Source organism: Chlorocebus sabaeus, chromosome 25, assembly GCF_047675955.1.
Source record: "Chlorocebus sabaeus isolate Y175 chromosome 25, mChlSab1.0.hap1, whole genome shotgun sequence".
Lineage (NCBI taxonomy): Eukaryota > Metazoa > Chordata > Mammalia > Primates > Cercopithecidae > Chlorocebus > Chlorocebus sabaeus.
The window spans coordinates 14362188-14389226 of record NC_132928.1 but is presented as its reverse complement, the minus strand read 5'-3'; the positions used below and the strand labels follow the sequence as shown (position 1 = coordinate 14389226).

The 27039-nt window shown below is 35.8% G+C and overlaps 1 protein-coding gene across 6 annotated transcripts in view; it reads left to right on the top strand.

Annotated features, from left to right (window-relative positions):
- Window positions 1–27039, top strand: part of KCNK2 (potassium two pore domain channel subfamily K member 2) — a 229858-nt gene that overhangs the window by 140596 nt on the left and 62223 nt on the right. For all 6 annotated transcript variants that reach the window (XM_007988450.3, XM_073011509.1, XM_007988452.3 and 3 more), the window contains 2 exons: window positions 23783–23943; window positions 26573–26759. In XM_007988450.3, the coding sequence (XP_007986641.1) occupies window positions 23783–23943; window positions 26573–26759 (348 nt within the window). The remainder of the gene's footprint in view (window positions 1–23782; window positions 23944–26572; window positions 26760–27039) is intronic.

The window sequence follows — 27039 nt, the reverse complement described above, 5'->3', positions numbered from 1 at the left end:
ACTTGAAATATGTTTCAGGAGAGAAAGTGCCATCATCATTAGCATCATCATCATTGCCACCATTATTTTTTATTGACGTCAGACACTTATTCTGTACTTCAGTGGTAGTACCTGAGCTATGCTTGGTGGCCGTGAAAGTGACTTTAGCTTGCTGATACTCATGGACTGCTTACTATGTGGCATACTTCATGCTAAGTTCTTTATGTTTGTTATATTATGTATTCCTATTACTGTTTTATACATGGGGAAGCTGAGGCACATAGAAGTGTAGTAACTTTCTGAGTGACAGAGTAGCAGAGCTAGGATTCAAATGAAGACACCTGGGCTCTAGAGCCTGAAGTCTTAGCTGCTATGCTACGTTATCTTCAGTACACTTGAAAATAAATTTGAATAAGTCTGTTTGCAGTTGAGAAAAATTATTGTGAATCAAAGACAGCATGGATTTCTTGGCACTTTAGATTACTTATGTCCACCAAGAGCCAACTTTCTAAAATGAAAAAAAATATACGTTATGTCTAATGTATTACTTTAGGACAATTTGATGACAGCGGAATTATATAGTTCTATCAGTTTACTGCTATAGTAGTTTTGTTTATTGATTTTATGGTTTATTGTTTGATGCCAAGTCTGGTCGGGAATACAACATCAAATTATCCTGGAAAAGTCTTTTAACAATACTCTTTAAAGTGTGATTTCCAGAGAGTGCTTTGTGTGATAGAAGTTCAGATTCCTGATTTATGATCTCTTTCAATACACAGGAAAACTTAAGTTACTCCAAATTTGTGCTAAGAAAATTTTCCTTAATGCTGCAGAATTATTTTTCTTCTTCTCTTGGAATAAGAGGAAAAATCAGAACATCAGTATTTAAATAACACATGAATTTACAGCAATTGACAGAAATATAATTTTATTATGCCTTGAACAGTTCTCTCTTGATTGGCTTTAGCTTCAGATAAAATAGTTGGCCAACATTTAGTGCTCATGTTTTACTTTTACTTAAAAAATGCATATCTTTAAACACTTGAAATGAAATCCGGAATGGTTAAATATTCTCATTGTGAGACACTTGTGGAGACTGAGAAGGACTATGAGATCAGCATGCATTTCCAATGTATTCAGGAAACAGCTAGGGAAGTTTGGAAACAATCTACAGGTAGATTATTATTGTTTATTGGCAAAATTTCTTGGCAAAGGACTAGCCCCTCAGCGTTTAGCTGCAGTTCTAGGTTATATGAATGCATCTTGTTACCAAAAAATGTTTGGTAGAGACTCATTCAAAAAGTAACATAAGAAACCTGTGACTTCCTACAGATTTTGAAATTTACAGCTGTCATGCAGGATTTTATTATGTAAGTTGCAACTAAAAATAGCAAGGGAGCCATCTTGTGAAATACTGTTTGAACTGCAGGAGCAGTTGTTTCTGGGCCAAGAGGAAGTTTGATCATTTAAAGTTGACACAAAATGTCAAAACATCCCTTTGATTTACTTACTTTAATCAATGCATTTGTTTTGATGCACCTATATATACATACTTTCCCAGTCTGACAATGTAAAACAGTGCATATTTGTAGAATGACATGTCCCAAATAAGATTTATATGTTGTAGTTATGCAACTGAGAAAAACGCTGAGTTTGGTCTCAAACACTTGCTTGATCTCAAACACTTGCTCCAAGCAAGCGAATTAATAGTTTAAATCTCAGCTTTAACATTTAACAATTGCTGACTTTGTATACATTACTTCACTTCAGTAAATCTCACTTTCCACATTCAGAGAGTGGAGATAACTAGTTGTATTTAAACCTCATAGGATTGTTGAGCAAGTTAAAATAACTGTACACATGAAGGGATTAGCATGGTATCTGATATGCAGTGAGATTGTGAGCATTCAAGAAATATTCGCAACTACCCTTTTTATTGGTAATGAAAATTATTTTATTATTGATAATGAAAATATAGTAATAGAGTGATGTCATAGCAGTCTAGAAGAGATAAATCTGATCAATATTGTTCTGTGTACAAAGAGACAGAGGCATATTTAACTCGAGGCTGAAGGTTAAGTTTAAGACTCCTCATTTGTATGGACCTTCTTTTTAATTTTTATTCTTTTTTTTCCTACAGAGCCTCATATAGCTTGAGACCCATAAACCCTGCATCTATGACAGGGGCGTGAATCACAATCACCTCTGTAGATATTTTAAAATGCACACGTACCATCCTCCCTTCCCAGTAGAAGACAGTAATTTAGTTGTTCTGAGGTGGGCTTTTAAAGTTCCATACATGAGTTTGCCATGGATCCTTGGTTTAAAACTAGTGTTATAGAGGAACAGTGTACGATGTGTGAAAATTCTAAAATGAACAGATCTTTTCACAAAGATATTGTTTCATAATTAGAATCATATTTTTCTGGAACCATATTTCTTCTTCAGTGTTTGATGAGGCTCTTTCCTCAGCTTAACAGTAGCTTTGACTCACTTTTCTAAACACACGAGATGTGGCCTGGCACAGTGGCTCATTCCTGTAATCCCAGCGCTTTGGAAAGCTGAGGTGGGTGGATCACCTGAGGTCAGGAATTTGGGACCAGCCTGGCCAACATGGTGAAACCCTGTCTCTACTAACAAAAACACAAATATTAGCTGGGTGTGGTGGCAGGTGCCTATAATCCCAGCTACTTGGGAGGCTGAGGTAGGAGAATCGCTTGAACCCACGAAATGGAAGTTGCAGTGAGCCGAGATTGCACCATTGCACTCCAGCCTGGGCAACACAGTGAGACTCTGTCTCAAAAAACAAAAAACAAACAAACCAAAACACGATATGTGATTGTTATCTCACTTTGATTTCTGAAAGGCTTGCTCTTCTTAGGTTGCTTATTGAGGGCATCTCCTAAATGTATGTTGCTCTTTTTTCTCATCCTACTTTCAACTCTTTTGCCCTATATTATTAATGTTGTTTTTCTGCCTCTATAGTAATTTAAATGGTTCTATATTCAAATTATATTCTAATTATTATTATTTTTTAATTTTCTTTTTCTTTCTTTCTTTTTTTTTTTGGCAGAGTCTTGCTCTGTTGCCCAGTCTGGAGGTGCAGTGGTGTGATCATGACTCACTGCAGCTTCAACTTTATGGGCTCAAGCAATACTCCCACCTCAGCCTCTTGAGCTGCTGGGACTGCAGGTGCACACTACCACACCTGGCTAATTTTTTTTCAAAGATGGGGTTTCTCCATGTTGCCCAGACTGTCTTGAACACCTGGGCTCAAGTGATCCACCTGCCTCGACCTCCCAAAGTGTTGAGATTATAAGCACAACCCACCATGCCTGTACATTAATTATTTTTAAGTTTTTTTTTTTTACAATATGCATGTATCAATAATTTTGCTTTTTCTTGCCTGTCCAGAATAAAATAAAAATTAGCACAAGTAATTAGAACAGTAGAACTCTCTAGATCTGAACACGTCTATTCAATTACAATATGCTGTATTAATAAAAACCTATAGCTCGCTCTTTTCAATTCAGCATATTTTCTTGAATATCTGCTCTGAGCAAATCCCTATACAAGATATATAAAGGAAAGAAAAATAATTCTCAGAGATTCTCTGCTCCCAACAAGTTTATGATTAAGAAGAGAGACAAAGCCTGTAACCAAATGATGAGAGTTCATGTTTGAGTAATACATAGTTCCTCTAATGGCAGAAAAGTACTATGTATGTTGAAAGAAGGCAAGATCACAGCTGGTTGAAAGGGTAAGGAATGACTGTGTGTGAAAGTGGTGTGAGGTGGGAGGAAAGGACAGACAGGATTCCAACACGATAATTGAAGGTCCACCCTTGTGTCAGCTACAAGGAGAAAACAACATAAAAATGAAAGAATCAGAAAAGTTCAGCTTATTTTTTTCAGCGAGTAATGATGACTGAAGTTTCTAAAAGGTAGAGAGAAATTGCACACCAGGGAGTCCTGGCACAAAGGGAGTGATGATTTGTGCTGAGAGATTTTGGAACAGTTAAGGGTTTTGAAATTACAGAATATAAAAACTGAAGCTGTGCTTTAGAAAGAGTTAGTTATTAGGAGATGGATTTGTGTGAGAAAAAACACAGACAGGCTGTTTTAATGCTTTGAGGTAGTGGCGGTGGAACTGCTAGGAAGCAGGGAAGGAGAATGGAAGGGTTGTGGTGGTAAGGAGGTCTGCCTCATTGCCTACAAAGCCTTATGTGGTCTGAGGATGAGTGAGATTCGGGAGTTCTGGCCCTGTAGTGGCAATTTATGTTATTCAAACATGATAAGATGGTAGTGGTAGATGCCACGAGTGTTTGGGAGAAGGGAAAGCTTAAGGTATTCCCCAGAGCACACAGAGTTAGGAGACTTCCTCGGCACATCTGTCAATGGGGATGGGGGTGCTGGAGAGGACACAATCTTCTATGAAAAGATACTTTATGAAGAAAGTGTTGTAATGCAACCCATGAGGTGTTAAAGAAAAAGGTCACTAACGAAGAATGGCAAGACAAAGTGAGTTATGACCACAGTTATCTGCTAGCCTTTCACTAAGGTCAAAACTCTGAATTACTGAAGGGAGGAACATGAAATAAACTAGTATGATTTTTTTTTTAAAGGAAACGTGCTAATCAGAAGTTAACTCAATAAATACGAACTGTGGATAAAACTCATGTGCAGAAGAGATTTTGAAAGATAATCAGGAGTCACTAGTGGGATATCTTCATGTAGTATTTTTCTTAACCCCACCATTTCAGTGAGGCCACATTGAAAAGCTGTTTGAGAATTAGGTCCACACTCTGAAACTTTATCAGGCACCCTTGAAAACCTCAACATTTAAGATGAGAGACTGCTTGAGTAGAATGAAGAGAGGGCTACCACGAAGCATAGACTGTAGGAAGATAGCTTCAGGAAGCATTTAGGTTTTGTTTAGATATCCCGTGGGGATGCCAGGGCTATCATGATGACTAAAATGTGGCCCCTGACCTTACAGAACTTCTAATTATAGAACTAATTATTATGATCTAGTAAGATTAGTCTTAGTAAAGGGAACCCTGTATGCAGGAGGGGTTCAGATCTAGTCTTGGGACTATGTATTGAGGGCTTAAAGATGGCTTCTTGGAGAATTGATAAACCCAAGTAACCAAAAAGTAATTCTTAGGCATGAGCAGGGTAAGGGGTTGGGAGAATGTGCATTTGAGGCAAGGAAAGTAACATAATCAGAGGGGACCAATAGGGAAGTATTTTGGTTTGGTTAACTTATTTGTATCCTGTTTGTTATCTTATGTGTATTTTGCCTGTTGCTTATTTTCACATAGGGCAAATTTTTTCTCTCCGAAAGAGTAATCAATTTCTCCATCACTATTAACTGAATAATTGCTTAATTTCCAACATGTTTGTGATGTTTTTAAATGTAATGATACATTTAAAAATTAGTATGCCGTATTCCTGACCTTATTCTGTTCTTTTCTGCTTCATTTCATCCCATTCTACTCTAGCTCAAGCTGTTCTCTAAAGTTCTTGCATATAACTTACGATTACTTTTAGGTAATTTTTATATTTCCCTTAATATTGTGAATAAATAGTTTTCCATTTCACTTGATACATTTGAGATAATGCTAAAATATTATAATGATGTGATTTTCCGTATTTTAATCATGCGTTCAGCTATTTTACTAAGCGTTTCTTTATTCATCTTCCAGTTTTCTTTATTCAATTTTCAATATTCTCCTTTATTTACTAGGTATTTAATTCCACCCACAACTAATATGTTTGTCTCCTTCTTTAAAATAATTATATTCTTATTTCTTTACTTTCATTATATGTGTTAGAACTTTCAGAGTAATAATAAAAATAGTTGTCAAATGGATATCATTTTTCCTGACTTTAAGATAATTCATCCAGCTGTGCTTTAATATTAAATATGATATTAAATACTTTGAGATAGATATTCTTTTTCGTGATAAAATAATTTTATATTTCTAATTTTTAAAGAAATAAAAGAATTAGTACAGACTATTGTCCAATGTCTTCTTGATCTGTAAGTGTAATATTTTTTATAGGTATTCTTTTCTCTCTTTTTTTTGCTATTGGTTAATATTTCAAATATGTAGAAGAGTTTATAGAATAAAATATTGCACATCTAGCTTTATCAGATGTTAACATTGCTTCATGCTGTTTTTTTGTTATTGTCGGATAAAACACAATATAGATAGTTGAAGGTCCTTCCAATCTCATTGAATAGGCCAACCTTATTCATTGGTTAGTTAATCCTCCTAATTTTGGTAACATCTCATGCCTGCAAATACGTTTAGTTCTCTTTCTGAGCTCTTTATTCTTTTGGATTGGTCTGCCTCTCTCTGTTCAGTACCCTGTCCAATACCACATTGTCTTAATCATATAACTTTTTAATTGCTAATGTGGATGTTGATATCATGTAGGGCAAATCTTTTCACTTCATTATTTTTTGTCCATTTTTTAAACATTTTTAGATGATTTTTATGTAAGTTCATGAAGTTCCACTGAAAACAGTTCCAAAATATTTATTGTAATGTGCATTATATTTATGCATAAATTTGATAAAAATTGATACCTCTTCATTCCTCCAGGTCTTCTTTTATGTCATTCATTTTGTAACTTTTGTTTGTAATTTTATCTGTACAGTACTTTCATATTACATTTATTCTTATAAATTTTGTTGCTGTTGAGGTTTTTTTGTTTGTTTTGTATTATATTTGTGATGGTTATTTCTGGGAGTGTAAGAATGCTGTAGTGTGGGGAATAAGAGCCCAGGAATTTTAGCCTAACCATGCTTACCTTACTTAATTGAACATCTACATCTTTTTAACTCTTGTCCATTACTTCACACCACCCTATGAAATTATTTTCATTTACAGTAATTCTTCTTCTAAGTGTTTACTGTATTTACCTTTCTAAGCATTTCATTTATTCACGAAGTTTTTGTTTAGAGGCTTATGTTGAGTAGGATGGCTTTTGTTCCACTTTTTTGTTCACGCTCCTTTAACTCCTCGCTCCTCATTTATGCTTAGGTCCTTGCGGAATTCCCTGACATAACATATTAACCTTTTTTTCCCCCATATGGAGTTATTTCAAGGCTTGTCTTGAATTTGTTCTACTGTCAGTGCCTAAATGCTGCATATTGAGAGCCCTGTGGCCTCTGAGTAGATAGAACATTTGAGTAGACCTAACTTAGGGATAAATGATGATGGGAGTAGAGAAAATGAGACATATGGCACTACCAGAAAATTCACCACAACTGATAGTAGAAAAATGCAAAAATAGTTTCCTCTCCACTTTCTAGTTGGCTTGCTCTTGAGTTTCAGAGATCACAGTCATCAGGAGCCCAAAGTTATACTGTCCCAGCTATTTAAGTACAGTGTTTTAACGACAATGTTTCTCATATGCATGCTGTCTTCCCTGGTTTTCAGTGTAGAAAATCTTTGTTTATTTGTATGCCTTCATTAATGGTATAAGGAAAAGTCAGTGGGTGGCGTATTTAGCTGATTTTACCAGTAATTTGGAAAATTTCATATCAGCATTTTCTTCATCTGAGTTTCCTCAGTATCTAGCATGGTGATTGGCAAGTGGTATTCAATGAAAATTTTTTAATTGAACAGAAATCATATTGATTGCTGTAGTGATATTTGATTTGTTTTTATGTGTAGCATAGTACTTTATGATACAGAGATACGGTACCATAATAGTATGCACTTTTTTTTCTTATCTAAAATTTCTTTCCATGAGATTGGTGTAATAGAGTTCTACCTCCCACATTTGTAGTCAGAATTACTTACATGTTTTTTAAAATGTGTTTAATTCTAGAAGGGTCTATACCAATGCAATTTTAATTTATTGTTGTTTTTATCGTTACTATTGCCAATAAATGTAACAATAAACTACTGCCTCCACATTTGAAGCTGGCTAAGAGATTCAAGATTTTCAGGAACTGCCTATTAGTCAAATAGAACTCTTCAATCCAGAGTATATAAACTGCACCCAACAAGTCTAAACAGTTTAACTCTGTGACTTAATTTCAGTAAATCTCACACAGAGGGTAGAAAGGCTGCTATTATCCAAAAGTGTTGTTTATTACAAGTTTAGCCTGACATCTTTCAATGGAGGTGAACTTGTTTGTAAAAGTCAGCTGTTTGATAGGCTTTCATTACATATATCAAGTAAACATAAACAAAAACGTATGTGGAGTTTGTCAATTTATCATTATGGGTATCTGAAATTTCTCAGTAACTGGTTATATTCTTCAGTCATGATCCAAGGTTTAAATAACTGTGGTGGAAGACTAAATTAGGAGAATATCTCAAATCACAAGTGCAAACATGATGGATCTGGGCCATCTTCAGTCCTGAAAATGAAATGAAAGCTTAGCTTTTTGATCAAAAAGAGTCCTGGTAGGACCAATTACAGAGATGTCTGTAATTGGGTCTTTCTTTACTGCCTCTTGGCAAAATCATTAGCATGCTGTTTACCTTCTTCTTTCAATATACAGCATTGCTTTATATATATATTTTTTTCTCTGACATGTTTTTTAAAAATTTAATTATTATTATTTTTTTAAATTTTACTTTAAGTTCCGGGATACGTGTGCAGAATGTGCAGGTTCGTTACATAGGTATACGTGTGCCATGGTGGTTTGCTGCATCTATTGACCTGTCATCTAAAATTTCCTCCCCTCACCCCCACCCTCCGATAGGCCATGATGTGTGCTGTTCCCCTCCCCATGTCCATGTGTTCTCACTGTTCAACTCCCATTTATGAGTGAGAACATGTGGTGGTTGGTTTTTTGTTCCCGTGTTAGTTTGCTGAGAATGATGGCTTCCAGCTTCATCCATGTTCCTGCAAAGGACATGATCTCATTCCTTTTTAATGGCTGCATAGTTTCTATGGTGTGTATGTACCACGTTTTCTTTTCCAGTCTATCACTGATGGACATTTGGATTGGTTCCATGACTTTGCTATTGTAAATAGTGCTACAATAAACATATGTGTGCAAGTGTCTTTATGGTAGAATGATTTATATTCCTTTGGATATATAACCAGTAATGGAATTGCTGGGTCAAATGATATTTATGATTCTACATCCTTGAGGAATCGCCAGACTGTCTTCCACAATGGTTGAACTAATTTACCCTCTCACCAACATGTATAAGTGTCCCTATTTCTCCATAGACTCACGAGAATCTATTGTTTATTGACTTTTTAATAATCGCCATTCTGGCTGGCATGAGATGGTATCTCATTGTGCTTTTGATTTGCATTTCTCTAATGGTCAGTGATGTTGAGCCTTTTTTCATATATTTGTTAATCGTATAAATATCTTCTTCTGAGAAGTGTCTTTGCCCACTTTTTGATGGGGTTGTTTTTTTCCTTGTAAATTTGTTTAAGTTCATTTTAGATTCTGGATATTAGACCTTTGTCAGTTGGGTAGATTGCAAAAGTTTCCTCCCATTCTGTAGGTTGCCTGTTCTGATCGTGTCTTTTGTTGTGTAGAAGTTTTTCAGTTTAATTATATCTCATTTGTCAATTTTGGCGTTTTTGTCTTGAAATCTTTGCCTGTGCCTATGTCCTGAATGGTGTTGCGTAGGTTTTCTTCTAGGATTTTTATGGTTTTGGGTGTTACATTTAATTCTTTAATCCATCTTGAGTTAATTTTTGTAAGGTGTAAAGAAGGGGTCCAGTTTCAGTTTTCTGCATATGGCTAGCCAATTTTCCCAGCATCATCTATTGAATAGGCGATCCTTTCCCCATTTCTTGTTTCTCTCAGGTTTGTCGAAGATCAGATAGTTGTAGATGTGTGGTGTTATTTCTGTGGTCTCTATTCTGTTCCATTGGCCTATATGTCTGTTTTGGTACCAGCATTGTTATATTTTTATGTAGTCATATTTATCCTTTGCTTTCTTTATGGGTCTTACCTAGTCATTATATTTAAAGAATTATTCTCTTGTCCTTTTTTTCATAATATTTTACAGTCATGTTTTTAAATATTTGATGATTTAATCCTTCTGATAATATTTAGTGTATAATGTGAGATAAAGACATAGTTTATTTTGAAATAGCCTACTACTTACCCCATCACTATTTAGTGAATAATCAACTCTTTTTAAATGACTTAGAATATCGTATTTATCAAATATTAAATTCATTTACATACTGGAGTCCTTTTTATGCTTTATATTGTTTTCATTCATTAATTTGCCTCATAATCTTAATTTTTAAAACTGTAGATAACATCTTTATAATTTGGAAGCAACCTTTACCTCCTATTAGTGTTCCTCTTAAATATTTATTGACTATTGTTATTCATTTTATTCCAGATGGATTTTAGAATAATTTCATTAAATCATATAATTTTTTAAAACTATGAATTTTGGTTGCAAAGATAGTAAATTTGTTACTTATTCAGGAAGATATTTATTTATTTATTTTGAGACCGAGCCTTGCTCTGTCACCAGGCTGGAGTGCAGTGGCGTGATCTCAGCTCACTGCAACCTCCGCCTCCTGGATTCAAGCTATTTTCCTGCCTTAGCCTTTCAGGTAGCTGGGACTACAGGCATGCACCACCATACCCAGCTAATTTTTGTATTTTTAGTAAAGATGAGGTTTCACCATGTTGGCCAGGATGGTCTCCGTCTCTTGACCTCGTGATCCACCTGCCTCGGTCTCCCAAAATGCTGGGATTACAGGCATGAACCACCATGCCAGGCCAAGAGATTTAATTTTTTAGTGAGTTCCCACAAAGAAACATTGTGTTTCACTAAGTTTTTCTTGTATTATACAGGCTCTCTAAAGTATCTTGAGGTGTTTGTATTTGCGTGTCAATCAGTCAAGAATATTTATTGATTGTCAATTATGCATTAGTTAATAAGGAAGTACTCATGCAAAGTTCTGGAGTTATAATTATAAAAAACTATATGTGTGTGTAAATATTTGTAGATATAGGTAGTCTGTGTGTGTATATATATTATATATATATATCTCAAATGTAATCAATCAGTCTCTACATTCATGGAGCTCAAATTTGAGTGGGAAGATAGACATTAAAATGAACTGTTGCAAATAAGTATATAATTACGAAGTGCACAGTATTGATGGGAATTTTATTTATTTATGGTGTTATTAAGTTCTGATCAGAAAAATGCCTGTTCACTTGAGACTGTTCAGCCAGGAGCAGCATATGCAGGCCTCCTGTTAGATGATACCTTTACCACTTTCAGTGAACTTAACAATAGCCGTCCATGGAAGGCCTTTCCTTGAAAGTGATGTGAAAAAGAAAGACTAACTTTTTGTGTGATATACTCATCTAAATTCCAGAGGCCTTGGCTTGGCGCCCATCCAGCTCTTTGGCACAGACTGTCTGCAGTCCCCTACATTTGACTCTGTAATGTGTTGGTAAATGTTAGCTGGTTGATGGGGAAAAAGATTTAAATTAGAGAGCTTGCCAATTTCTGTGGTACAAATATTTCTACTGTATTAGTCCATTCTCACATGGCTATAATGAACTACCTGAAACTGGATAATTTATGAAGAAAAGAGGTTTAATTGACCCACAGTTATGCAGGCTTAACAGGAAACATGACTGGGAGACCTCAGGATACTTACAGTCATGGCAGAAGGTGAAGGGGACACAAGCACGTCTTACCATGGTGCAACAGGAGAGAGCAAGAGAGAAAGGGGCAAGTGCAACACACTTTTAAACCATCAGATCTCATGAGAACTTACTATCAAAAGAGCAGCAAGGGGAAAGTCCACCCCCATGGTTCAGTCACCTCCCCCAAGGCCCCTCCTCTGACACTTGGGAAATATAATTGGAGGTGAGATTTGGGTGTGGACACAGAGCAAAACCGTACTATCTATTAAATATAATTTCAAGCCATCATGCAGAATTCCTTCAAAGATTTCTCTAGCCACCATTATACTGGGCTTTAAGGCTGAATCTGTCTCAGAGGAGGCATCCCTCACTGGGCCACCACTCCCCAAGGCACAGAAAGAAGTGACCTAGCAGTTTTCTGACACAAAGGGCATGATTAGAGCTCCCCAAACAGCTGCTAAGTCAGCTGTAGTACTAAACCCCTTCTCCATACCTGATCCAAGGTTCAGTCCTCTGGCCACTGCCCCTCCCCACCTCCATGAAGATTATGCCTCATTAATCTGCAATCGTCTCTAGTCCTCAAGCTCTTTGAAGGCCAGAATGACTGCCATTCCTTCCACTCTCTTGTCATGCATATATTATGCCATGAACTGAAAGCTTTACTTTCCTCAAGGAAACACTTTGAGCATGAATACCTTATTTTAAGAGTTAAAACAAAATTTAATACTTTTTTTGCCCATTTTTCTTCTTGCTGTAATAGTACTGTTTTACTTAAGGCAATGAAGATGCTGCTGATTGACCAGAGAAAGGATCAGGAGTCCAGACAATTACAAATATTAATATTTTAGGAAGCTCAGTCTACTTTACTGCTTATAGTCAATGGACATTTTTCATCTGATTCCCATAAATCCATTAACAATATCACGTCATTTAACGAGTGTCTATATTCATTGGTTTGAACCTGTGGTACATCTGTGGAGGGAAGTCTACTTTTATTGTACACAGGGAAGAGAGGGAAGAAAGCATCAGGAAGCCTTCTCTAAAGAACCACCTGATTGGGTCACCAGGAGAATGTTTGGGGGAGTTCTAATTAAGCCCTTTGTGTTGAAAAACTGCTAGATCACCTTTTTGGTGCCATGAGGAGTAATCACTCTGTGAGGGATGCCTCCTCCGAGACACAGATTCAGCCTTAGAGTTCGGTATAATGGCGGCTAAAGAAATATTTGAAAAGTGAAGCAGAGAATATTCAGAGAAGTATTCTATTAGGATCCCTCATTCTTCCTCTCTTAGGTCTCCTGTTGTCTGTCATAAGATAATAAAATGAAGTACAGATATACCACAAGGGACTTGTCTCCATTTTGTGGTCAGTGAAAGGTAGATTGGCTATCCTAAAATCTAGCATGCTGTTTGGATTTTGGGCCATGTCATAGGTGATGTAAATAGGCTTCCTGAGGATATTCTTTGACAGATTTCCTGAAGATGTTCCATAGTGGCCTCCAGGCTAAATCTGAGTCACTGATTGATGTAAACTTGGAGTTCTCATTTCTTATGCTCTTTTAACTTACATGGGGTAGATAAAATTAAGCCCTCTTGACAGCTAGGCTTTATTATTAAAACAGTAAAGCCTATTTCTAGCAATGCCACAGTGAGGATAAAAATAAAACCAAAAGTTGTATCTTTTATTTATTTTTTCCCTGATCCTTCCTGGAGATAGGTTACTTCTTATGAATATGACTCTAAAGACATTTGTCATCTTATGCAAAAAACAAACAAAAAAGAATGGGATAAAATAGGATAACTCAGATACCTGCCCTACCCCAGGCCACATAGTTATTGACCTGGAGAAGGCAATAAAGGACAGTGTTGGATCTTAGCAGGACTCTGAGATAGTCAGCGAACCCATGTCAAGATAGTGCACCCTGCTGACTTGGCAAGTCCTTCAGGTTCTTGGTACTCAGTTTATTGATGTTAGAATAGAGGATGGGTTTGAAGTTGTTGAATTCTAGAGTTCTATTCTTGGATTGTGTACAGAAATGGTTCACCCTCCCAAGTAGGTCAGTTGAACATTTTCTGACTTCTTAAACTTTGGGATGGTCTTTTTCTTCTTTAAATTATCTTGAGGCAAGCTTTCTGGGCCTTTATCATGCTTGCCCTGATGAATTATTTGTGCATGTTGCTCTGCTATAGAACATTATAAGGCATTAGGAGATAAGAGCAGATAAGAGACAAATGAGCTAAGTGTGTAGATTCCTTACATCAGAGCCCATGATCCTGCCAGACTTTCCTAGGTGTCGGGGTGCTGGTCATGGCAGATACTTCATCTTGACTCTAGGCGTCCTCCTGTACTCCAGGGCTCTCAACCTCTCCTTGTCCTCTGCACGGAGCATATAGGAACTTCTGGATTGTTTGCAACTTGTGGAGGTTTCTGAAGCTGTGTTCCATTGAGGAGACACTGGGTGGACAAGAACTTTACTTGCATCTTCTCTAATTCCTTCTTTCCCCTAGCAGGATCTACTGCGGACAGAAGGGGGAAGGTTATAGGGTTTTTTCTACTACCTAAAATAGAAAAGTACATTTTTAAAGAAGAATATCCTTGCTATGTATGTAATACAATTGGGGAGTGTTTTAAAGGATTATTATCTTATTTACTATCTTATGGTTTTATTTCCCTTCATGTTTTCTTTTCTAGTACTATTTGCATTTTTGTTTTTTACTGATACTGTAACTAGTGCATAAAAGTTTGAGGAACATAATATTTACATACTTGTACTCTTAAAGTGTTTCCCTACAAATAACTTATTAATTGCAAAGGAAGAGAATAGTAACTTTTCAGTAGTGAAACCTTATGGACCTACCTTAGCCAAGTTCTCAAAGTCAGTATCATCATTAATAGGACAAGCTAATATCATATACCCCGATGTGATGCACGGAGAAGGGTGTGGTATTTCAGCCCCAAATGCGTAACTTAAACCCATTTGTGAGGAAGTATCAGACAGATTTAAATCGAGGAATATTTTACAAAATAACTACCCTCCATTCTTCAAAAACATAAAAATCAAAAAAGATAAAAGAAGGTTTATGAACTACTCTGGGAGATTAAAGGAGACTAAACAGACATGCCAATTAAATACAAGGTATAATCTTGAATTAATAAGACAGTTGGAAGAATTTGAATGTAGACTGTAGATTAGATGATAATACTGTATTAGTGTTAACTTTCCCAAATTTGATTATTGTACTTTGGTTACTTAAGAGAAAGCCCTGTTTTTCTTAAGAAATAACACAGCGGAGAACTAAGGGATAAAATGGCATGATGTCTACAGCTTACTATAAAATGGTTCAGAAAAAAGAAATGTCTGGATGTGGAGATAGTGAGAAAGCAAAGTGGGAAAATATTAACACGTACAGGAAGCATATACAGGAGTTCTGTGAACAATTATAAATTTTCTGTGAGTTAAAGGTATTTTGAAAATAAAAGGTAAAACAGAAAAGAAAGAAAACAGGCTCCAGGAGCACAGGTTTATTGTATGGCTTCCCCTTCCACTGCTCCACGGAAATGACCACTTTTGACATCATTGATGCCCAATTTGTTGCTAAATCATTAGACATTCTTCAGTGATGATCTTATTCGACCTTTCAAAAATAGCTGATGATGTTCATCATACACTTCTTTTTTAACTTGCTCTTCCTGTGACTTTTCTAACAACTCACTTCCCTTTATTCTTTTATAACCAGTCTCTTTGAGGCCCCTCTTTGCCATCTCTATACTTTAAGTGGTGTTTTTTGGAATTCCGTCCTAGGCTGTCTTTTCTTCTGAGTCTATACATTCTTCCTGGGTGTTTACCCCATAATTTGTAGATCTGTTCAGGTTGCTTTTGGGTTTCAGACTTATACATGCCATATTCTGTGGATCTCTCCTTTGCTTATTCCTCTGGGCATATCAAAATCAATATTCCAAATTTGTTATCTTTCTTACCTTCCTTGATCCTACCCTGGTTTCCCCCAGACCTGGTCATTTTTCATTGTGTCTGTCTCAGAGAAATGTTGCCAAGATCATCCATTACTCATACCGAGACCTGGACTTGACACTTCTTTATTCTTGCCTCTATAAATATCTTCCCCTTTATAGCCAGAATAAACATGTAACAGGATCCATCTAAAAGTCTTGCATTAGTCATTCAGCCTACATGATAGCGCCCAAACTGTTGAGCATGGATATGATTCTTCATTATGTAGCTTCAGTTTTCTTTTCTTCCTTTATCTGCTGCCACTCTCACACTCTCTCTTTTCTAACCATCTGAAATTTTTTCAGTTTCTCAAAGATGCTGGATTACCTTTAGATTTTTCCTCCAAGACCTTACATGTATTGTTGATTAGCTTTATCATGAACCCTTCTTATTTCTGCTACCTGGGGAACTCTTTTTTATGGGACTTGCTCTTTCACCCTCTCTCTCTTTTTTTTTTTTTTTTAATTATACTTTAAGTTCTGGGATACACATACAGAACATGCAGGTTTGTTACATAGGTATACACGTGCCATGGTGTTTTGCTGCACCCATCAACCAGTCATCTATATTAGGTATTTCTCCTAATGCTATCCCGCCCCTAGCCCCTTAACCCCCCAGCCCCTGACAGGACCTGGTGTGTGATGTTCCCCTCCCTGTGTCCATGGGTTCTCACTGTTCAACTCCCACTTATGAGTGAGAACACATGGTATTTGTTTTTCTGTTCCTGTGTTAGTTTGCTGAGAATGATGGTTTCTAGTTTCATCCATATCGCTGCAAAGGACATGAACTCATCTTTTTTATGGCTGCATAGTATTCCATGGTGTATATGTGCCACATTTTCTTAATCCAGTTTATCATTGATGGGCATTTGGATTGGTTCCAAATCTTTGCTATTGTGAATAGTGCTGCAGTAAACATACATGTGCATGTGTCTTTATCGTAGAATGATTTATAATCCTTTGGTTGTATACCCAGTAATGGGATTGCTGGGTCAAATGGTATTTCTGGTTCTAGATCCCTAAGGAATCACCACATTGTCTTCCATGATGGTTGAACTAATTTACAGTCCCAACAACAGTGTAACAGCATTCCTATTTCTCCACAGCCTCTCCAGCACCTGTTGTTTCCTGACTTTTTAACCATCACCATTCTAACTGGCATGACATGGTATCTTGTTGTGGTTTTAATTTGCATTTCTCTAATGCACAGTGATGATGAGCTTCTTTCATGTTTGTTGGCTGCATAAATGTCTTCTTTTGAGAAGTGTCTGTTCATATCCTTTGTCCACTTTTTGATGGGGTTGTTTGTTTTTTTTTCTTGTAACTTTGTTTAAGTTCCTTGTAGATTCTGGATATTAGCCCTTTGTCAGATGGATAGATTGCAAAAATTTTCTCCCATTCTGTATGCTGCCTGTTCACTCTGATGATGATTTCTTTTGCTGTGCAGAAGCACTTTAGTTTAATTAAATCCCACTTGTCAATTGTGGCTTTTGTTGCCATTGCTTTTGGTGTTTTAGTCATGAAATCTTTGTCCTGAATGATATTGCCTAGGTTTTCTTCTAGGGTTTTTATGATTTTTGGTCTTATGTTTCAGTCTTTAATCCATCTTGAGTTAATTTTTGTATAAGGTGTAAAGAAGGGGTCCAGTTTCAGTTTTCTGCATATGGCTAGCCGATTTTCCTAACACCATTTATTAAATAGGGAATCCTTTCCCCATTGCTTGTTTTTGTCAGGTTTGTCAAAGATCAGATGGTTGTAGATGTGTGGCATTATTTCTGAGGCCTCTGCTCTGTTCCATTGGTCTATATATATATATCTGTCTTGGTACCAGTACCATGCTCTTTTGGTTACTATACACTTGTAGTATAATTTGAAGTCAGGTAGCATGATAACTCCAGCTTTGTTCTTTTTGATTAAGATTATCTTGGCTATACGGGCTCTTTTTTGGTTTCCTATGAAATTTAAAGTCATTTTTTTCTAATTATGTGAAGTGAAGAAAGTCAATGGTAGCTTGAGGGGGATAGCATTGAATCTATAAATTACTTTGGGCAGTATGGCCATTTTCACAATATTGATTCTTCCTATCCATGAGCATGGAATGTTTTTCCATTTGTTTGTGTCCTCTTTTATTTCCTTGAGCAGTGGTTTGTAGTTCTCCTTGAAGAGGTCTTTCACACCCATTGTAAGTTGTATTTCTAGATATTTTAGTCTCTTTGTAGCGATTGTGAATGGGAGTTCACTCACGTCTTGGCTGTCTATTATTGGTGTATAGGAATGCCTGTGATTTTTGCACATTGATTTTATATCCTGAGACTTTGCTGAAGTTACTTATCAACTTAAGGAGATTTGGGGCTGAGACGATGGGGTTTTCTAGATATACAATCATGTGAGCTGCAAACAGAGACAATTTGACTTCTTCTCTTCCTATTTGAATATCCTTTATTTCTTTCTCTTGCCTGATTGCCCTGGCCAGAACTTCCAATACTATGTTGAATAGGAGTGGTGAGAGAGGGCATACTTATCTTGTGCCAGTTTTCAAAGGGAGTGATTCCAGCTTTTGCCCATTCAGTATGATGTTAGCTGTGGGTTTGTCATAAATAATTCTTATTATTTTGAGATATGTTATATCAGCACCCAGCTTATTGAGAGTTTTTAACATGAAGGGGAGTTGAATTTTATTGAAGGACTTTTCTGCATCTATTGAAATAATCATGTGGTTTTTGTCATTGTTTCTGTTTATGTGATGCATTACATTTATTGATTTGTGTATGTTGAACCAGCCTTGCATCCCAGGGATGAAGTCGACTTGATCATGGTGGATAAGCTTTTTAATGTGCTACTGGATTCAGTTTGTCAGTATTTTACTGAGGATTTTTGCATCAATGTTCATCAGGGATATTGGCCTGAATTTTTTTTGTGTAGTTGTGTCTCTGCCAGGGTTTGGTATGAGGATAATGCTGACCTCATAAAATGAATTAGGGAGGAGACTCTGTTTTTCTATTGTTCAGAATAGCTTCAGAGGGAAAAATGCCAGCTCCTGTTTGTACCTCTGGTAGAATCGAGCTATGAATCTGTCTGGTCCTGGGCTTTTTTGGTTGGTAGGCTATTAATTACTGCCTCAATTTCAGAACTTCTTATTTGTCTATTCAGGGATTCGATTTTTTCCTGGTTTAGTCTTGGGAGGGTGTATGTGTCCAGGTATTTATTCGTTTATTCTAGATCTTCTAGTGTATTTGCGTAGAAGTGTTTATAGTATTCTCTGATGGTAGTTTGTATTTCTGTGGGATCAGTGATGATATCCCCTTTATCATTTCTTATTGTGTCTATTTGATTCTTCTCTCTTTTCTTTTTTATTAGTCTAGCTAGCGGTCTATCTATTTTGTTAATCTTTTCAAACCACCACCTCCTGGATTCATTGATTTTTTTGAAGAGTTTTTCTTGTCTCTATCTCCCTTGGTTCTGCTCTGATCTTAGTTTTTTCTCGTCTTCTGCTTGCTTTTGAATTTGTGTGCATTTGCTTCTCTGGTTCTTTTAATTATGATGTTAGGGTGTCAATTTTAGATCTTTCCCACTTTCTCCTGTGGGCATTTAGTGCTATAAACTTCCCTCTATACACTGCTTTAGCTGTGTCCCAGGGATTCTGGTACATTGTGTCTTTGTTCTCATTGGTTTCAAAGAACTTATTTATTTCTGCCTTAATTTCATTATTTACGCTACCTGAGTAACTTCTACTCAGATTCAGATCACAGCTTCAGGGTCATTTACTGTGTGCAGCATGTCTCATTCTCTTACATCCTGTGCATCAGGAACATTCTGTACTTTCTGTGGCACACACTTATCACACTTTTGTATCAGTCTCTTGCGGGTGTCCTCACTGGATTGTCAACTTGAGAGATCAGGTCTGTCTACTTCATAGCTGCACCCCTAGTGCTTAGCAAAGTGCCTGGCAAATAGTAGATGCTTAATAAAAAATTTTGAATGTATGAATGAGTAATTGCAATCCATGGTAAAAGCAGATATTAGAGAACCTTACTCTTATTATGCATGTACATTTGCCCACTGATTCATAACAACTTTGTATTATAAGGAATCCCAGAAAACCATTAGTCCAAAGTATTAAACACTGCAAGTGATTATCTTGCTTCTGTCTGACTCTTATAGTCATTTACTCTATTTTGGCTGCAGTTACTTTAGCATGAGTTCGCTTTCCATAGCTTGCACCAATTGCTTTTTGTTCTTTGCCTTAAAGCGTCAGAATAGGTCTGTTTCCTTGTCCATGTTTTAATCATTCACATAGTTTAAATCAGCTAGCCTGCGTCTTTCTACTCTCAGCCTTCTTTTCTTCAGCACAAACACCTCCAATTCCTTCAACTTTCATATGTGAAAAGTTGCTTAATATAGAGCATGCTATTTTGCCAATGTCCCTTATGAAGAATGGCATCCATAATTTGACAAAACATTCACAACATAGTGGAAGAACAATGTATAGTCATGACTGTATTAACCTGGCTATTAAATAGTTTGCATACTGATGAGGCTAAATACATTGATCCTCTAACCTTTGCTTCTACAAATATTATTACTAATAGTGATTATAAGAATTATTATCATACCTAACATATATTGAGCACATATAGTATAATAGAGTAAGCACTTTTCACATAATACTTTATTTGGTACTTAAAACTCAATGAAATGTATAGTAACAATATGCCCTTTTAACAGATGAGGAAATAATTTGCCCAAGGTCACATAACTAAGGAATAATGGTTCCAGGAATGGCTATAATATACTGCTAAACTGTTACTAGGTTTTGTCTTGACTGATATCCTTCAATCAGTTAATTTTAGCACTTAAAACTCAATAAAGTATATAATAACAATATGTCCTGTTAACAGATGAGGAAATAATTTTCCCAATGTTGCATAACTAAGGAATGATGGTTCCAGGAATGTCTATCATATACTGCTAAACTCTTGCTAGGTTTTGTCTTGACTGATATCTTTCAATCAGTTAATTTTAGGCTCTGATGTAAAATGATTTTAACATGATGTGTGATCACCTTATTGTAAACCTGTGGAATTTTTGTTAGATAATCAATATCTAACTTCTTAAAAGACTGGTAAATTCAGAGATTGAATTCCTTGTTTATGTAAACATGCATTTACCTCACATCACCAAAAAGTTGAGATGACGGAGGCATAGAAATTTTTTTTTTTTTAATTTCCATAGTGTGCTCAAGAGCAGGAAAAATATTATGACTGACACAACAGGAGTGGATTTGGGCATGTTAAGAATGATATAGATGCGGAGGGACCATGAACTCTTCTTGAGTTGAGGAGCCCACATCCCCCATAGTAGCAAAACTGAGGATTCAAAAACTGAAAATTTCCAAGAGAACTTCATAAAGTCACCAAAATTAAAAGCAGAAATGGGTCCAAGGGCAGTCAGCCTATAAATTACTTCAAGTTCTGTGGAACTACTAATCCTAACTTTTTGGTAGCTGCCTCCAGTCTTTGCCTCCAGAATCAAGCTGTATTTTCCAAACAGAGCTGTGTTACAGATATTCCCAGAGCAGGCAGCAGGCCTGAGAAACAGTAAGATGGCTGTACACTGGTGGCTGCTTTGAGAATTAGGAGAACCTGTCCCCAGAAATCCTGTACAATGCACTCCTACGTGAAAGTCCAGACTCCAGTCTCCCCTCCTTCACCAGCACTACTTCAGCCAGGGCTCCTTGAACCAGAATCTTCCATATACCACCAGAACAGTCATGATTCTCACTGAGGCTAGAAAATAAATTTCGACTACAAATACTAACCAATCTAGTATTGTATTGTGTTTACAAGTATGAGGATATGACCAGGAATTAACTACTCGTAGAAATTGTCCTAAGTAAAGAAAGTGTAGGATTTCCCTCAAAGAATTGAGTTACTACATGGTTCAACACTGAAAAAGAAATGAATATAATTATTATTTTCATGGCATAAGAACAGGCTAATGGAAAAAAAAGTCAAAGTTCTTGAACATTAGATACATTAAAAACAAATCCCTCAGTAGATGAGTTGACTAGCAACGAACACAGAATTGACTGAGTAGGAGGAAGAGAAAGATGGAAATATCGTAGGGAAAAATATATGGATTAAAATGACTAAACATTAGCTCACCCTCGCTCCATGTTCTTTTTGTATCAAACAAATACAACATTCATATTCTTTTCAAATAACAATTAAACAAATACAAAAATTGATCATAATAAAGCCACAAGGAAAATCTCAATGGATTCCAACAAGTAAAAATCACATAGCCCATAATCTTTGACTACAATAGTCATTAAACTGGAAAGTAACAACAACAACAAAAATCCCAAAATATCTGCTCACATTTTTGAGTAAGAGATAACTAAAATCAAAGTTCCAAATTAATTTAATATGAAGGAAAGTAAGAGGTTTGCTGATGAAAAGAGGTACTCTATGTACTTCTAGAAGTACATTCTTTAACCCAAGCATATATGTGTAGATGGTTCTTCTGCTATTAAAAGTGAATGAAGTTGAGCTACTTGAATAGTAACAAGTAGATATCCTTGCACAAAACTGGAAAGGCTTCACGATCTTTAAAACTTTAAAGAAGTTGAATAATTTTACGTTTTTGGATATTGCTTTTTGGTAAATACTTTAATTAAAATATTTTAAAGTTGCTACTAAACTTTCATCTTTAAATAACTTAAGCATATCTGAAGACTCTTGAATTAAGGCAATATAGTCTTCTCAGTGTGTTCTGAATGATAACAAAAGCTTTACAGTCAACAGGATTATCAGCAATAAAGAGATAGAAGTAAGTTTAATGTGCCAAAAGCAGTTGCAACCAAAGCCAACACTGACAAATGGGGTCTAATCAAGCCAAAGAGCTTCTTCACAGGAAAAGAAACTATCATCAGAGTGAACAGGCAACCTACAGAATGGAAGAAAATTTTTGCAATCTACCCATCTGACAAAAGTCTGATATCCAGAATCTACAAGGAACTTAAACACATTTACAAGAAAAAAAAACATCAAAAACTGGGCAAAAGATATGAACAGACACTCCTCAAAAGAAGACATTTATGCAGCCAACAAACATATGAAAAAAGCTCAACATCACTGATCATTAGAGAAATGCAAATCAAAAGCACAATGAGATACCAACTCAGGCTAGTCAGAATGGCGATTATTAAAAAGTAAAGTAATAATAGAGGTTGTGGAGAAATAGGAACATTTTTATACTGTTGGTGGAAATGTAAATTAGTTCAACCATTGTGGAAGACAGTGTGGTGATTCCTCAAGGATGTAGAACGAGAAATACCATTTGACCCAGCAGTCCCATTACTGGGTATATAGCCAAAGGATTATAAATCATTCTACTATAAAGACACTTGCACAAATATGTTTATTGCAGCACTATTTACAATATCAAAATCATGGAACCAACCCAAATCCCCATCAATGATAGACTGGATAAAGCAAATGTGGTACATATACACCATGGAATACTATGCAGCCATAAAAAGGAATGAGATCATGTCCTTCGCAGGGACATTGATGAAGCTGGAAGCCATCTTCCTCAGCAAACTAATACAGGAACAGAAAACCAAACACCACATGTTCTCGCTCATAGTGGGAATTGAACAGTGAGAACACATGGACACAGGGAGGGGAACAACACACGCTGGGATGAGTCAGGAGTGGTGGGAAGGGGAGGAAGAGTATGCAGGGCTTAAAACCTAGATGATTGGTTGAGAGGTGCAGCAAACCATCATGGCACACACGTATACCTAGGTAACAAACCTACACATTCTGCAATTGTATCCCAGAACTTAAAGTAAAAAAAGAAAGAAAAAAGAAATAAGTTTAATGAAAATATTATTTTGAAAAAATAGTGAATAATAATAATGAAAACATTATTGCATGTGTTATCACCTCAGTTTTCATCATCTCAAAGTTTAGTTTTTTTGAAATATTTGCTTAGAATATCTTATATTAGAACATATTAAAATAGTATGTAATACAAACGGATTCTTAACTAGTCAAAATCAATTATTGATATCATGCAATATTTGGGAGTTTATGAATCAATCTTGAGTTCATATGTTTTAAACAACTATATTCATTTATAAACAATGTAATTTTTTTAAAGGATTTGGAAACATCTCACCACGTACAGAAGGCGGCAAAATATTCTGTATCATCTATGCCTTACTGGGAATTCCCCTCTTTGGTTTTCTCTTGGCTGGAGTTGGAGATCAACTAGGCACCATATTTGGAAAAGGAATTGCCAAAGTGGAAGATACGTTTATTGTGAGTATGATAGATATTTAACTACATATATTTATTGTTTGATTTTTTTAAAAAATACATCTTTTCTGTCACCTCAGATACAATTAGCGATTCAATTATTAGGGTTTTCATAACAATTTATATGTATGTCTACTGGCATGTAACTCACTGTATTTTAATTATGTTTATACTTAATCTGAATGAATAAATTAATGCATGAGAAAAACTCAAAGGTATAAACAGAAAAAAGTAGAAATTCAAAAGTCTTAGATGCAAATTTCTTTTACTTTTTTTTTTTTGAGACAGAGTCTTGCTCTGTCACCCAGGCTGCAGTGCAATGGTGCAATGGTGCAATCTTGGCTCACTGCAGCCTCCACCTCCCAGGTTCAACAATTCTCCTGAGTAGCTGGAATTATAGGCACCCATCGCGATGCCTGGCTAATTTTGTGTTTTTTAGTAGAGGTGGGGTTTCACTATGTTTGCCAGGCTGGTCTTGAACTCCTGACCTCAAATGATCTGCCCGTCTTGGTCTCCCAAAGTGCTGGGATTACAGGCTTGAGCCACCGTGTCCAGCCAGATTTAAATTTCATATGTAGTGTCTCCTAGCTGTATTCTCTTAAACTAGTTATTATCCCATCAAATCTACATTTTCTTATTTGTATAACTTGAATAATGGTATATGGAGGCATCATTCTGAGGGTTGGTGGCAATATAAATTTAACTTTAACATAAGTAGTAAAAGACTGACAGTACTTTATTATTTTAAAATTTGTTTTGATACCCTTATAAAGCCCCTTTGGGAAAGATGTAGTCTAAATAGTAAACATAATAAAGGTGATCATATAACTTAATTCAGTAGTGCCATTGATGGAAATGTATCTACACAATGTAATTTGGTAGAACCAAAGATGTAGTATACGTGGAGATCTTCAAGTTGTATTATAGTCAAAAAAAAATGAAAATACTTTTGTTAGAATTTTAAGCGAAAAATACTACTACTCTTAGGATTATAAGCTTGAGTTCTTGGAAGAAAATTATGGAAAAAGTAACTGTTCCTGTTGGAGGGTGGGATTATAAAGGATTTGTTACTTCTAGCACCACTATTGCAAATAAATTTTCTTCATTGTTTAGTAATATTTATACTTTCACACAAAGTTCAACAAAATATTTATATTTAACTCTACCGATGAAATAAAATATTGAGTATTGTTTTCTCAATTTGGATTACAGCTCCAGTTTTAGCACTAGTCATGTTTCAGATTTAAGATCAAAGTTAGATCTCAAACATTTTGTTCAACATTGTGTTGAAGTAGAATAACACATAGTTATTCCAAAATTGGAGTTTTATTCTTTTTTGTATTATACTTTTATTTAAAATAATTCTCTGTTTATATTAATCAAGAGGGCAGATTGGCGACATAAACATGGTAATGTTGAATTCTTCATTCATTCATTCAACAAATTGTTGAGTGCCTCCTAGACGATGGGTAATATTTTTTTGTGTTGCATATACACCAGTGCATAAACAAACAAATTCCATGCCCTTATGGTGATGACATTGCAGTGATCATGGTTCAGTGTTTGGTACCAAGCATTATTCTATAATCTTTCTAAACATGAACTCATTTAACTCTCACATGTAAGATGAGGATGGTTGACTAGAGGAATGTCAATGTACCCTTTCCATTCTGTGATTTCATAGGTCTTTAAAAATTCTCAAGCTCTAACATTCTGTGATTTTCATATGGTGTAGTTTGTGACCTATATTTTTTACAGTAAATAGGACTGATTCAGTCAGACTTAAAATATATGGTAACTAACCTCAAATAGAAAACTGGACATAAACTGTTATATATACCAACCTCATTTAATACATTACACTATTAAGTTTTTTTTTAATTATTATTGGAGAAGGAGATTTAAAAAAATGGGTATTCTGATAACAGCTATGGCCTAGGGATATTGAAGACTTATCCTTACTTGCTGATCATGTAGCTTTGTTAGTTATACAATTTAGTACCATAGAACAGAGAAACAATTCACCTGGTTCATGTTGGAATCTAACTGTGGAGGTTAAGCTGTTAGTATTATGCTGTAATCAATTAATGATAGGAAAAAGTGATGGAAGTGACAGAAAAAAAACTTTATGAAATTAATGTTTATCAATGAACAATTGTAAATACTTAATTCTTGTTTCAGTGTCTCTATTTTTATATGGTTCTGGATTGTATTTGGCGTGCAATCAGTTTTATGTATGACTATAGAATAGAAATATTTCAAAAGTATTTTAGGTAAACAAATAATGATGGAAATCTAAAATTGCATTCTTAGGGCAAATGTAATTTGCCTTTTCAAAAGAATTTTACCTGTTGTAAAGCTATGTGAGGATAAAGTAGCATCATTATTAGCATTGATTGATTTATTGATGATACCTAATTTTCATATGTAAAGAAGTATAAAAGAAAATAAAATAACATGCTTACTTGCTAATTTGCTCATAGTAGTGTATAGGTTAACTTTGTGGGTATGCAAATAATTTCTCTCTGTCTCTCTTTGTCTCTCTCTCTCTCTCCCCATATACATATGTGTGTGTGTATATATATATACACACACACACACACACACACACATCTTTCTGTCTCATCCCTAGAAGTGGAATGTTAGTCAGACCAAGATTCGCATCATCTCAACAATCATATTTATACTGTTTGGCTGTGTACTCTTTGTGGCTCTGCCTGCGATCATATTCAAACACATAGAAGGCTGGAGTGCCCTGGACGCCATTTATTTTGTGGTTATCACTCTAACAACTATTGGATTTGGTGACTACGTTGCAGGTAAGCTTTTCCTGGCACCCATGTTAATCTTCTAACAGGGGCTTATTAGATAGAGTTTTCACTTAGGTTTGTAACAAAACACAAGGGCTGGAAGAGTTTTCTAGGGCTGCCATACCCAAGTACCATGAAGTGGGTGGCTTTAAACAAAGCAAATTCCTTGTCTCACAAAAGTTGAAAATCAAGGTGCCAGCAGGGCCATGATCCCTCTGAGACTCAGTAGAATTTTTCTTAGCCTCTTCCTAATTTCTGGTAGAGGCCATCAGTCCTTGGCCATTCTTGG